The 14,977-nt window shown below is 37.8% G+C and overlaps 1 protein-coding gene across 1 annotated transcript; it reads right to left on the bottom strand.

Moving 5' to 3' along the window:
• Positions 1 to 3,454: 3,454 nt before the first annotated feature.
• Positions 3,455 to 11,855, bottom strand: LOC117400257 (retinoid isomerohydrolase-like). Its single transcript, XM_059031362.1, is given in 13 exon segments — positions 3,455 to 4,337; positions 5,015 to 5,126; positions 5,504 to 5,598; positions 5,893 to 6,044; positions 7,172 to 7,244; positions 8,060 to 8,133; positions 8,135 to 8,205; positions 8,759 to 8,900; positions 9,298 to 9,376; positions 9,379 to 9,404; positions 10,158 to 10,308; positions 10,708 to 10,790; positions 11,790 to 11,855. Coding segments are annotated over 13 exon segments (1,218 nt in total). The 5' UTR covers positions 11,801 to 11,855; the 3' UTR covers positions 3,455 to 4,188.
• Positions 11,856 to 14,977: the final 3,122 nt, after the last annotated feature.

Consider the following 14,977-nt stretch of genomic DNA (forward strand, 5'->3'; position numbering starts at 1 on the left):
GTATTGCTTTATTTTAAAAAATCCAATGAGTGGAAAGCAGACCATGAAAAAAAGAGCAAGTCACAGTTAAAATATGATTTCAATTGCAAATGTGATTGTCATGAGAATTTGTAGCCGAAAATCAATAATTGAAAATGTCACTGTCGTCCAACCCTACATGCTTGTTTGTATTCGTGGTTAACAGATGACTAGCAGCGTCTCCTGGGTAGTTGACTTTATCAACTTCCTGGGGCAGTTACATGACTGAACCTCTTGTTGCTGCAACTTCACAGCTGTGCAATACAAAAGATATAGGTAGCAAGTAGCTTCAAATGACATACACGTCTCTGTTTTCTCTCTACCAGGCACCTAGTTGGTGTTGTGGCTAACACCAACTTCTTACTCCAGTTTTAAAGTGTACAGTAGTAAGTTGTATCATATTTTATTTTAGGGATAGTATCGGTATCGTATTTTACTTAACAGATAATGGCATTGCTGTGCCATGTTACAAGGTAGTAATAGAGGTCGAAGGCATTATTTAAAATGAGGCAGTTTTACTACTACTGAGGAACACGCTGCAACAACGCAGTTATCACTATTATACTACAACTGTATAAAGTTATTTATTTATTTACCTTTGTCTGAAATAATCATTGTTGTCCACTGACAAAATGGCTGACCTCCATAGAAAACGTTTGGAGAGCAGTGTCCGGTTGTATAAGGGATAATGGCATTGCGATGGCGTGTTACGAGGTATTTGAGCGACGACTTCTATTGTCACTATGCCATTATTACTGTTACACTATTTGTTTGTCTGACATATTAATTGTTGTCCACTGAAAGAGAACAATGATTGAGCGTCCATGTGAAGTGTTTCATCAGTAAGCAGTGGTTTTAGAACAGGTGTCAATTAATAGTGTCAACTGGGCTGTATTTGCCATTCCGTTATTGGGTAATAAGAGAACAGCTGACCTGATAGAAAATAATGGAAGAGCAGTGCCCGGTTGCTGTATAATAAATCATAAAACAATGTTAAGGATTTGTCAAAATGATCCTTTGTACAAATGCATAAAAAATACCGAACAAATCTAAACTTAAAAAAATTATATATGGACGAAACTAGACTAGCCCGGGCTAGCCTTGAAATTCAGTGAAAGTGTTGAAAAAGTGGGTTTCGCCCAGTCGTCTTTTTCAAGACGCAGACAAGTAACTTCTGGATTCGCCCAGAAGCCCTTGGCAAAACTAGATTGGCCCGGGCAAAACAAGACTCGCCAGACCACCGTGTCTCTCCCTTAACAACTTTCTAATCACCCTGTACTTTTATTTTTTTTTCTTTTATTTTAAAATTTAGTCGTCGCCAATTATTTTTACCCCGGTTTTCACCCCAATTTAGCATGCCCAATTATTATCTGTATCCCCGGCTCACCGCTCGCAACCCCCCCCCGCCGACTCGGGAAACGGAGGCTGGAACACGTGTCCTCCGAAACGTGCTCCTTCCAAGCCTCCATTTTTCGCACTGCAGATCCACAGCAATGCCACCAGACCTATAGTGCCGGAGGACAACACAGATCTGGCGGCTCTGCTGCAGAGCCACAGGCGCCCTATCGGCCACAGGGGTCGCTGATGCGCGGTGAGCCGTGGATTCCCCTGCCGACCTAAGCCCTCCCTACCCGGGCAGCGCTCAGCCAATTGTGCGCCGCCCCCTAGGAACTCTCGGTCACGGTCAGCTGTGACATAGCCTGGATTCGAACCTGCGATCTCCAGGCTATAGGGCACATCCTGCGAGGAGCGCCTTTACTGGATGCGCCACTCGGGAGCCCCTATCACCCTGTACTTAGTTTCCTTGCTTCCTGTCAGTGTGAAATCAGTAAAGCATCATACATTTTATTTATTTATTTATTTATTTAGTTAGTTAGTTATTTATTTAGTTAGTTTTTGTTTTCAGGTACTGGGCAAATGTTTGAGGATAATTAAACAGCAGGACTACCAGCTCACAAAAGGAATACAGAGCAGCCCTGTTCTTAGAATGTAACAAGAAAACTGTTCAATAAAGCTGTTTTAAAGAATATGTTGGGCTTGTCCTGAAATGCCAACTATATTTTTTATTGTTTGCATAAAAACAAGTTATAGTTGGTGCACATTTGTTACAATTTATTTTTAATTGGGGAAAATACATATTTTCTTTGTATAAATATTGAGAAATAATGTGCTAAATGCTGAAGACACTGGCTCAATAGCTAATAGCCAGCTAAAACCAAATCTGATTATTATACTGCAGTCTTAGATGTTTCTGAGTAGCAGACCTGGCATGGTAGTTTAGCTACACTGGTCAGGGGCTGTTTGGCTTACTGAGATTCTACTGTAATTAAAAATGAATAAATGCCATTCTACACATTTCTTGTAACTGAATCCTGGGACATTGGAAACGATGTGGGACGTTTGTCTGTCCTGTTGCTGTATATTGTGAAAATGTTCATTTGTAAAAAGTAGTAGAGTTTTATATATACAAAAGCATGGTGTAATCAATGAAGTACAATCAGAAAAAGCCCTTGTCTGCAATATGTGCAAATGTATGTGATTCACTATATTTACTGGTGTTACTAGTTTTGTGCAACAATAACGGGAAAGCAGAAGGATCTCAATGACTGCACAAGGTCCAAGATAGTGGGTGCTTGTGCATCTGGCTTGTCCATCAACACAGTGCATTGACCATTGTGCCCATTCAGACAGAAGATCAGACAGGTACAGCGTATTGTGACAAACAGCCAAGGTGCGTCAAATCACAGAAACCATCAACAATGCGGGGCCTTTCTCTGAACAACATAGTTGATGCATAAATAGGTAATGCATAATTAACTAGTTATGGGACTGTGTAGCCAGGGTAAGGAATCTCTTTAGAAAATATTTGTTGTTCTTGTTAAATCAAGTGTGATGCAGCGTTATTCAGATTTGCTAATCCAGTCTTGGCTTTGTGTAACAAGTAGAAGTATTTAGATCAGGAAAGTTTTGTTAAATCTTCAGGCACCAACTATGAGAGTATCCTTTTTTTGTTAACAATTATAAATATTTTATTCATTTTCTAGTTTTTCTCCCAATTTTGGAATGTTCAGTTATTCAACCTGGCTCACCACTGCAACTCCCGAACTAACTCGGGAGAGATGAAGACAAGCATTTGCGTCCTCCGAAACGAATGCCGTCAGCCAGGACACTGGTGCGTGGTGAGCCAAGGACTCCCCCAGCCGACCTAACCCCTACCCGGCCTGGGCAGTGCTTGGCCAATTGTGCGCCGCGCCCCTGAGAACTCTGGTCGGCAGTGGCATAGCTTGGATTCCAAGCTATAGGGTGCATCCTGCATTCCAGGTGGAGTGCCTTTACTGGCTGCGTCACTCTGGAGCCCATGAAAGTGTACTTTACATACCCAGAGAAGCAAAAGGAAACATTTTAAAATGCAATGATTTGGAAACTTACAATAAAATGAGTTTAAAGAATTTAATTTAGACATACACTGATTTGCGTTATGTTTCTGGAATGGTCAACATTCATCCAAGACTTACATTTTTACTAACACTCTACATTTTCAATTTAAATACAACACCGTACTATACAAAGAATGCTGTTTTACCTAAAATATTGCAACTTGGGTTACAGGATACCTTTGAACAGCTCACAACAGCTCACAACAGAAGTTCACAACATTGAGAAAAATGGCAAGCAAGTGAATAAAACAAGAGAAGATGACAGTAAACTTAAGTCGTTTTTATATTGCAATTCTAAAAAAATCACCAGTAATTATAATGCAATTCTGAAGATATATTTTGTTCAGAAAAAAATATACAGTATATACTTTTTATATGCAGAGCAGCAGTATAACTGAAACATTTTCCTTTAGTTTTCTTACAATACCTAAACATCAAAAAAATGCACAGTACAAAACAGTCCATTCTAACTAGCATTCTAACTTTCATTTAACTCATTGTCATTTTAAATCAGTCCTATAGGCTATAGTCCCCCTTTGCTCTGAAGTGGATGTCCCCTAAGTTCAGGCTTACGGCACCACATTCACATGCAGGTTCAATTGCAGTTGAACAGACTAGAAACATTTTACAATCTGCATTAAATCATGAGGAAGCAGAAATACATTAACATGGTTTTGTCTACTGGAGCCAACTCACACCATTGCCATTGTAGTTCCTGTGTTTCTTTGTCTTCCTATGGCTTATACATTCCATGAAATGTGACAGGAATAATGGTTTCCACTTCAGCCCGGGCCACTTCAGTCAGGTCCTTGGCATTTAGAATCAGAAGGTATGCTGGTCTCTGCCCAGCACCAGGAGTCACTACTACTGTCAATATGACCCCTACGAGAAACAGAGCAGTTAGACATACAGCAGTATAAGGGTATACAATCACATTTTGTAGTGTCATTGTTCAAGTGTAGACCTGCTGAATTACAAACATACAAGTTTTTTTTTTTTAATGTAATTCTGCAGCAAGCATTTCAACTAGTCTTCTCAATGTCTTCATAGAAAGACCTCTAGTTGAAACAGATGCGCTGAATGTTTGTTTAACGTGTTACTACACATACCAGTGTTTTATAGTTCTGGATGATCGTTGGTTTTATAGCGTATTGTATGAGGTACAGTATCAAATAAATATTCATTACCTTTGGTATCAATCCAAAATCGATTCTATTACGGAATTACGTTTAAACTTGGAGAACCAGTTGTGAAAAAGCACCTTTACGCAGAGATATATAGACCACACATAAAGTCTGGAAATGCAGTACCCTGATTGGCTAATGGTTATTAATTAGGTATAGTCGTAGTAAATAAAAACACAGGGGGAAAATCAATTTGCACTTAGAATAATTTGTAACCAACAGACATTGAGCTAATATGAGCTTCCTGGATGTCTACAAAGCAGACAATGTTATGGATTTTATATAGAAATAAAATGCACTCCAGACTGCTTTACTATACTGCTCTGTGTTTTTACCAGATAGCAGTAGAGGTTAATTAACAGCCCTTCATCTTACCATCATCCTCATCTACAGCATTAGGAGTGGCCACAAAAATGGGCTCAGAAGGGTATGAGTCCGGCTCCTGCCATACCCAGGTCTCCTTGGTCTTTACATTCAGCTTGCAAATCTAAAGGAAACAGGAAGGACAATTACTTTCAAAGTAAAGCTGCGTTCTGGGAACCATTCTCAATGAGCACTATGCTGTTCCTTCCAATGCAGGAATCGGTTTCATTGAGGTCTCCTATTGAGAATGGTTAAGCATTCTCTGCAGGAGATAATGTTTTCTGAGTTCAGCACTAAGCTAAAAGGCATTACTTATAACAGGAATCTATTGTACCAGCTGTGGCAAAGGCATTTTTGCCTGGATTTGTGCAGTAGGTACATACATAGTATACATGCTCCCATGAATAGCATGTTTAAAGGCCAATCTATTAGAAATGGAAAGACTTCCCATTTATCCCACGGCACCCAATAAACTAAGCAAGAGTAAAACATTTTACCTACCCTATCTGGAATAAAGTGGTTCAGTCCCAGTGCATATGCATAAGTGTACTTTTTCATGGAAAATTTCTTATAGTTGATCTGTGGGAATTCAAAAGCTGCAAGGGAAACACAGAAACCAAAATGAGTGAAGCTGTGTTTCCACTGCCCTCTGCAGTACACATTGTAATAATAATAATGTGTATTAATTTGCTTACGAGTGGCGCAAACTACCAAAACATAACTGAGTTACTTACGCAAGGATTACATTTTAATTATGCAGTTCCTATTCTTATAGCAGTCTGTACCACGGACGTTAAGTAAATAGTAAGGAAAGGAGCTGGAATGTAATTACATGTAAAGTAAGTGACACACAGTGGGTTGAGTAGCCATAGCAGGTATTTGGAGAGGACGGTTTCTTACCCCCATTGTTTCATTGGATTCAAAGCAGTCCATGTAGTTGGCTCCTCGAATACTCCACGCAGACAAAAACTTCAGCAGGTTGATCTTCACCGGCGTCTCCACAAGCACAAAATAGTTTTCTGACATTCCAAAACTGTGAATACAAGCAGATGCATCCTTTGATATACCACAGCTTCTATCGCACTAGGAGTAAGAGAACTGAAAAACTATGTAAGCAGTCAATATTCAGATTTGTATATTAAGAACATGAATATGTCTGACAGCACATCTGGGGGTCTAATCAGTTGATCTAAACAGCAGTGGATGTAAATAATGCTATCACTTAAATTATTGGAATATTAACTGAGTTTTTTGATATTTTTTAACTGACAGAAATAGACTCAAGAGACTAACATGCACTGAATATTTGCTTGGATCCTTTACTACGAATTTAAACAGATCAATTGAATTAAAAAACTTGTCACATTCTGCTTAGTCTTTAGTGTACTGTAAAATATATTCTTTTAATAAGTCCCTGGCGATTTTGCAAGAGCGCCAGAGCCAATGTTCACACAGCCAGGACGCAAACCTACGCTCCCCTGACTGCATGACTCACCCTGCACACCATGCAGTTGTGCCTTTACCAGATGAGCCATCAGAGACCCCAGGCATTTAAAACCCTTTAACAATCCAGGTAAGTTTCGTTGTATTTGTAGTGATTTTGGAGGTGAGGGAATGACGAGCTGTGAAGACACTATACAGTACTTCCATTTTATTTGCACACTAGAAAGAGGTGCAATCAGCCTGCTTTTCCACTGTCAGGCCCAAGTGTTTCCCAGGTGATTGAGTGGCACGTTCCCACACTTCCATAACAAGATGTCAGGAGGTCCCATTATCCTGGACAATGAAGTCTGTAAGACTGCTAAATCATCTGGACGGGCATTCTTTCTAAAGTAGTCTGCATTGCGTAGGGGATTCCAGCCCAGATAGATGAAGGCTTTTATTCCAAAATGCCAATTCAAATTGACCAATTTCTTGTGAAAGGAAACTGAAATCTTTACTGTTAAAAAATGAGTAAGCATGGGGCATTCGCACATTTGCTGTTTTGTTGTTCAAATTTTTGTTTTAATATATTCATAAAAATATTGCAGATAGTAATATTGAATGAATGCTTTTTTGGAGAAAAAAACAAAAAAATGTTAAATGTGTTTAGTAACTAATTACCTGCCTGACAAGAATCCAGTTTTCCAATAGACAGCCGATCAACATTTAACAAACTAACCTGTGCACATAGAGGGCTTGAATCTGTCACTGCAGGGAAACTGCACAACCACCTTCATCCTCTCCAGTGGATCCACTTTGTCTGCACAATAAACGAGGCTTTCAGTTTTTAAAAGAGGCTGCTTCCTCATTAAACTGCCCTGGCTATGTCGTTGATCATACAGAACTTAAAGGAGTTCTAACCAGGGCTTTAGAATCCATTTTGTATCTCTCATTAGTACCATTGATATTATTACTTCATTATTACTGGTTATTATTAGTACTGTATTATTATTATTATTATTATTATTATTATTATTATTATTATTATTATTATTATTATTAGAGATACACTATTACTGGTTATTGTATTACTGTGTTTTTACTGTTCTGAGATTCTTTTGGTTCTTCACTTGCTTTTTTACGTTTATTCAGGATATGCAGATATTTCAAACACAACGCTATATAGAGATTACTGCTGAATTCTGGTACCTTTGCTGTAGGTCACATGGTTTGACTGCAGCTTTGCCACTGGAGTGAGTTTGTACCACAACACAAGTGATTAGGTACCAGGAAGCAAGAGCAACAACTGTTCATCTAGAGCTTTCTTTTGAAATTGAAGTATAAAATATAAGCAAAGACCAAAACAAATCTTAAACAGAAGAAAAGGGAGTGTGGGGCAGTGATAACATTGCTATTGCTATGTGTTAAGAAAATAGATTTGGTTAGCACCCCTATAATCTTGTATTACTTGTTTGTTGACATCACCAGGTAGCACGGAAAACAAGAGCTTTCAGAAACCCAGCAAATTAATATGTACTAAATGATCTTAGTACGATTTCTTTTTTTTAAAGGCTGTACCCTCTATCTGGCAGGGTTGTGTATACTATGAAGTTACTCCTGTTAACAAAAGCAGACCTTTCTGGGTGGGTGGGATCTTGACCAGATTGTAGGCAATTGAACAGCCTTTCCCAAAGCAGTTTCCAATATTACACAGTGCCGTCATTCTCAATGTGGGGATGAGCAGTCACTCCATTGATGGAGACATAGTTGCACAGATCCACCTGGTTGAAGGGATAAACAAACACATTGGCACTTTGGATTCTAAACACAATACGAAATGAGTTTACGTGCTCTGCTCTGTTTATTTCAGTTGTGAGGATCACTGCAGAGCGAATTTAGATTTTTAGGGTAATACACATTAAAATATAAAGAGCCACATTTACAAGGTGTTTACTGTCTCCAGTCTATAATTATCTTTTTTTGAAAGTTTTTTGAAATTATAAACTTTCAAAAAAATCAACATTGAAGTGCAAAACTGAAAAAAAAACAGCTTGAGAGGTTCAGCGTGCTTCAGAGATCTGTGATTACATTACTTAGATCATTGATATTAATTATGTAAAACCAAAAGGTGTTTTTTTTCCTTTAAAAAATGAGGAATTAAGACATGATTAACCTCTTTGAAAATATGTCCTGAAGTATTTTAAACATTCAAGGAATCTCAATTAAAATGTAACGGTAACACAACCGGCAGGATTAAAATGAAGTTTAATGCTACTGAAAAGTACTACAGCAGCATTCTTTTAAAACATCATCTCATATGGAAAAAGGAGCTACCTTTGAGATTGTTTCCAGAGTCTCTGGGTTGACTTTTGTAATGTAGTTGGTTTCTGTGCAGGCATAGAAATCTTCCCCTACAGGGTACACATTGACCAGTGCGTTGTCTGTCACTTCCACACCTTTAAAATAGGAGAAAAACCTACACCAGCATGAAGCGTTAATCCTCTGCACCCCCTTGTCATAACGATTACGTCAATGCAAGTTCAAAATTTGGTGTAGACCAGGAGCATATTTTCCAAGCGCTTACAGTTTTTAATTAACTGCTATTTTTTGAAAGAGGTAAAACTAGAACCAAACATCCATATATTTCAAGTCCTATTAAGGACTATCAATGTGTTTTGTTTTTCATTTTGTAACATTAACATGATTTTTTTCTTGTTTCAAAAAATAGTAATTGAAGAATGGAGGAAATACTTGAGGAAAATATGGCCCCTGAAGCCAAATTTTGATTGGACAACATTGGATTAATACTACGGAATTGGGGAAGGCCTTGCCTTCTGTGCTATTCCGCTGGTGAAGCAAATATATGGATTAACCTGGAAAAGATGTTCTTGCATGGGTCAGGGAAAGCAAAGGTGCCAAACTCAGTGATGACAATCCTGTTCTCAGTCATTCTCTCACATAGGCATCAGTTCGGACAAATCTGAAAGCTACACACACAGCAGAGGGTTAACGTTTAAAGGTGTGTGTTTTTACAAGACATTACGCAATTTAAACTACTTATGTAAGTGAGTAAAATGTTGTCAGTACAGCAAAAACACCATTTTGAATAATTTCTGTGTTTCTTTCTGAACTTCAAGATTGATGAACTCCTACTTAAGCAGTGGCAGGAAAATGCTTATTTAACATTCAATGCAGTTAATAAGAAAGTCGTATCGATCACAACCCTGTGCAGGGTTTACTCAGAATGCACTACCTAAGTGCTGAGGGGAACACCTCCAATCTTAATGAGGTGGCCACATCCTGTGTTTTGTAAAATTGCAAAAGGTTTATGTTTAAAGGAAGGAAACGTCATTCTCTCCTGGAAAACAGGGAGCTTTTCTGTATGAAAGCAATTTTAGCTTGCAGACAGGATAATTAGATCCAGACTCAGCTCTACTGATAAAGCTATTTTTTCATTGCTCAAGAGCTTTGTAATCACATTTTTGAACTTCCAATAACTTTGATGACAATTCCAGAAAACACAAAATAAACAAGAAACTGCACATTTGAGGCTCATGTAGCTAACAGAAGTGAAAAATAGGTAAGATTTCTGGAGTTATTTTATTAGCTACAATAACTTTAATGCAATACATGTGGTAGCACATGCCAAATATCATGGCTCTGCAGTGGCCAAATGACTTTATAATCTTCACCCTTTTGATAGCAGTACTGGTTTGACCTTCACTTTACTTACTTTCGGTGGTAGGTGACTGCTCCGTTTTTTAAATCAAACTTGTGAAAGAGGGCCTGTCCATCAAACAGATGATAGAACTGCTCCTCACCAATCTCGAAGAGACCAGGCCCCAACCTAAGCAGACTGCCCTTTAACCAGGGAGGAATTACCCCTGAAAGCAAAAACATACATACGTATACCATTGCTGCATACAGTACTGTCCACCTGCCTGTATACTAAACCATGAAGCAGGGGCCTTATAGTGCATATGACAAGGGCCTGAATTCAGTTTATGATGTCCTATAGCTATACTTAATATTGGCTGTGACGCCTCCATCGATTCCGTTCAGACCAGGAATCCCATTAAAAGGAACTGACACGTAGTTCCTGCATATTTTGTAATTTATAAAGATGCACAACATAAAATGGATGTGTTGTATTAACAGCCCTTAAAGAAACATCACCTATCTCCTATGGGAGTGTAGGCTTCGCGTGGAACAGTAACTAATACATTATAACATTTTGGTTTCCACTCTATTCCACTGCAGCACAGGGACAATGGAGGACAGACCTGTAACCACAGCTGGCAATGGCTCAGCAAGCTCCTCCACCGTTTCAAATATCTTCTTGTAGCCACCAGCAGGATGTTCAATTCTGCAAGTGTATAAAAACACATTGAAATTGTACCGCTTTAGAACAATTGTGTGTCCTCTCTATACTCTACACAATTCATGTGGAATTCATCTTCCCCTGTAAGCGAGTTGCTAAAGGCTGATTTCAAATGAGTTATTCCAATGGATGACCCCTGAGCCATATATGGATCACTGAGTTCTGCAGTATGGCTCTTTTACTTAGAAGTGAAGGATTCGATTTAAGTGTTAATGGGATTGGTTGTCGTTAGCAGCTGTGTAGAAGGTACAGTTAAAATGTAACAATATTGATTCTGTATTAAACTAACATATTAAGTACAAAAATAAGTCTAACATTTTATAATAAGTGCAATTATACATAAACTAGCATATTAATTTCTATTAAATTAAAATTAAATTGTAATAATTCATAACTAACCCAAACACTAATATTAATTAATCATGATTTAAGATCTCACTAATATGAGTATTGAATGTAAATGTATGCTTATTTCACATGAATTCAATTGGAAACATTTTAGTTCACACATAATGGTATCAAACAAGCACTGTGGTAGTGGGGTCCACAGTATACAAAGGCAACTTTTTGTTTTAACCTAAACAGTAATAGGTATATTATTGTCTTTAAACATGTAGACTATTTGCAGTTTTACCTTATCTTAAGTTAAGAACACATAATAAGTTAATGTTACAAAATTAAAAATAACAAACAACTTGAGTGTCCTTATGTTACTCTGTATTATAATTATATATATTAGAACCCACCTATTATGATCTTAACAAATAATTCCTTGACAACAAATGTGCAGAAGTTGTATTGTAGTCCTTTTGCAGCATTGCAAAACTGCTGTAACCAAAACAAGTCATTATACTTAGTTCACTGGAGTAAAACTGCGGTATATTTTTGGTAAGGTTTGTATTTAGCCACGGACATTTGTAGGATTTAAATGTATAGTACCCATAAAAGTTGGCAGACTAGTACAAGGAAGGTTAACAAACTCACCGGCTACACATTTTCCTGCTTTCACTCTGCACACACTTGCTCTGAAGACTGGTAGAGAAATCTGCCTGTGTGGGCATTTTCTGTTTTTTATACTGGGGGTTCCATTACCTATTCACAATCTTAATGAGTTAAAGGAGCCAATCAGAAGACAGAAGAGCACAAAAATGCCTTTGTGCTCAGAAGCTGTTTCTCGGCTTAAATTGGCTTCTCACACAATAATCTTCTTTGAACCCCTACCCCCCGCAGGAGAAGTCAGGAGAATACGGTGTTGGGATTAAACTATTATGTGTCGATACAGACATGGGACACAATAGTGACCCCCCTGCCATGTGCAGCACATTTTTTTATTTCAAATGGGCTATCCCTCACATGACTAATGTATTTGATATGTTATGCAAATCCCTCAAAAGCATTCTGTAGTATATAAAAGATTAATCTCCTTGTCACAGTAGGTGAGACATCTGATTGTTTGTCAGGTGTATTTATATTCCTGAAGTTTCAGGAGGAACAAAAGTGCTGAATACTATACAGACCATTTTGAAGAACATTTCCATGCCAGCTTCCTTCTGTAGAACAATTTTAATACCTTGTGAATTTGCTGTCACATTAAATCATTGCCAATGTTGTTCTGGCATTTAATTTAAAATATATTAGTTCTTGTTTCTTATTTAGCTTTTTTGGTGGCTGAAGATTCATTTTGAAATGACAGAGAACATAGATAGTAATACTTCATTCATCATCAACAGGGCTGCTTTTTAGATTAACACCATTGTACTCCGAATTGTATTTATTTGTTAAAGTCAGATGACAGGGTCAGACAGCAATTCCATTAACCAGCTTTTTGTTTCCTTTCTTCTGATCTTGTCACAATCTTCAGCGGGTGGACAGACATGAATTCTTATTGTTGAGCAAATGTCTTTGTTATGCTTAGGACCTGCTTTCGAATTACATCATGCTAGTTGTGAATCTGTTCATTTTGTCTCACGTTACCATGGTATTCAACCCCAAGTACCCATTCCTTATTATTTTAATTCTTCCAGCTGATATGAACCTTACCCTGCAACAGGGGTAAGATAACTATTGTGCACAAAGATGTATTTCCATACTTCTTACTAGATGACAGTATCAAGAATCACATCTCATTCTAGTGAAAAGCACAAAGTATATTGATACTGAGATGCTCTTTGGGAAAAAAAATTGATTTGAAAATAAATCCATACATTATAAACTATTCATTACAATTTCATCATGAAAAAGGCAACACTTAAGAAGTAAAAATCCAATGAACTGTTCAGTAGATATTCAATCAATAAAGCCTGCAAATGAAAGCCAATGAGCCTTACTTTCATACTGCATGGCAAATTATTTTACTATTATGGTGCACCTTGGATTATTCCCGATACAATTTCTGACACAAGTTGGAAAAACAGCAGGTCCACCTGTAAAAATCTAAAATCAAAGTGTGTGAAATAAAATAAGAACAGGTAGTGGAAGGTTACATGTGCAGTGAGAACTTTGTCTTCACTTGCAGTGTAATTGTTATATAGAAATGTTTAGGAGATTAACACCACTGCATAACACCAGAATAATTCATTGAGGCAGAAATATTTTAAGATTAGCAAAGACATGTGTAAGGACAATGACTGTATTGTGTATACAAGTGCTCCTGGGAAAGAGACATTCGAGGGTTGTTAATGGTGAACGCAGTATTTCAATGGATTAATACAAATCCAAAGCAGAGATTACTATTTCTCTTAACCACTTGTCTATATCAAATATGATACAAAGCTCTGTACATCATATTGTACCAAGCCAGAATAATATGATTGGAAATAATGTAAGATCCAACAATGATTTTTTAAATTTTTTTTTATGGGATCCTCATCCAGAACCGTTTTGAAGCAATCAGGAAAATGCCAAGATGACCGGTATATTGGGCAGGTGGTAAACATTATTATTATTATTACATTTCTTAGCAGACGCCCTTATCCAGGACGACTTACAATTATTACAGGATATCACATAATTTTTACATACAATTACCCATTTATACAGTTGGGTTTTTACTGGAGCAATCTAGGTAAAGTACCTTGCTCAAGGGTACAACAGCAGTGCCCCCCCTGGGATTGAACCCACAACCCTCCGGTCAGGAGTCCAGAGCCTTAACCACTACTCCACACTGCTGCCCCCATCACCCTACAACTAACCAATATTGATATAAAAATCTGCTATATAAAAGATACCCTACAGCAGGGTAGAAAATAGAACATTGACCTGCAGTATTACAAAGAAAAGACAATTGTTGGAAAGACTCAGTGCCACGGGAGCAAACATAGGCAAAGACAAAAACAGCTACATAACAGTTTTGCAAAGAGCAGTTTGTCTTGATTCCTATACAGTGAGGGGAATTGGTTGTCCCTATATCTCATTGTGATATTTGTTGGATTGGCTTGAAACCCATGGGCAAATTGTAGGGTGATTTTGATTTGTTTCCCCCTCTATCAACCTTTTCCTGTTACCTTACAATTGATTCAGAACAGCAGAAGAGATTTCTTTTGAATTTTTAGCAATAATACCATTTGTATAAGGTTTGGGGAACCAGTCCAACATTTTTTGGGTCATAGCCCCTCCTAATTTTAAACAGATTCCAACTCAACAACAAAGGCTGGCCCTGCAGGTGTCTGCTGGCCACTTTTTCCTTTCTAAGCGGCAGGCGTACCATTGCCTATGACACTCCCTGTGGAATGCAAATGTGCATTCCCGACTAGAACTCATCCTGCACACCACATGTGCCTTTATCAGGTGAGCCAGTCAGAGACCTACTAAATATATTTTCAAGTAAGACTCTGGTTGCCTGGTTTTGCTTAACTAAGATGGAGGCTTGAATTAGTCCCGTGTGTTTATGAATCACAGTCAGAGTATGGAAACTGTGCATACATTAACTAAATAAGTAGTCTGTAGGTGCTTTTTCATCATGAACTTAACCATCTGGCTCAGATCCAATATGGTTCAAAAGTCATAACAAGCCTTCAGCTAGTTTTCAATACATTCATTTAAGGATTTATTATCATGGAAAAAAAAAGTCCTTAAAATTAATCAGCATCTGCATTAGCTTTTGCTAAAGAACCATATTACATAAATATCAAATGATTTTCTTTTAAAAACTACATACTGGCATTTTTGTGAAC

The sequence above is a fragment of the Acipenser ruthenus genome, chromosome 10 (assembly GCF_902713425.1).
Source record: "Acipenser ruthenus chromosome 10, fAciRut3.2 maternal haplotype, whole genome shotgun sequence".
NCBI classification, from domain to species: domain Eukaryota; kingdom Metazoa; phylum Chordata; class Actinopteri; order Acipenseriformes; family Acipenseridae; genus Acipenser; species Acipenser ruthenus.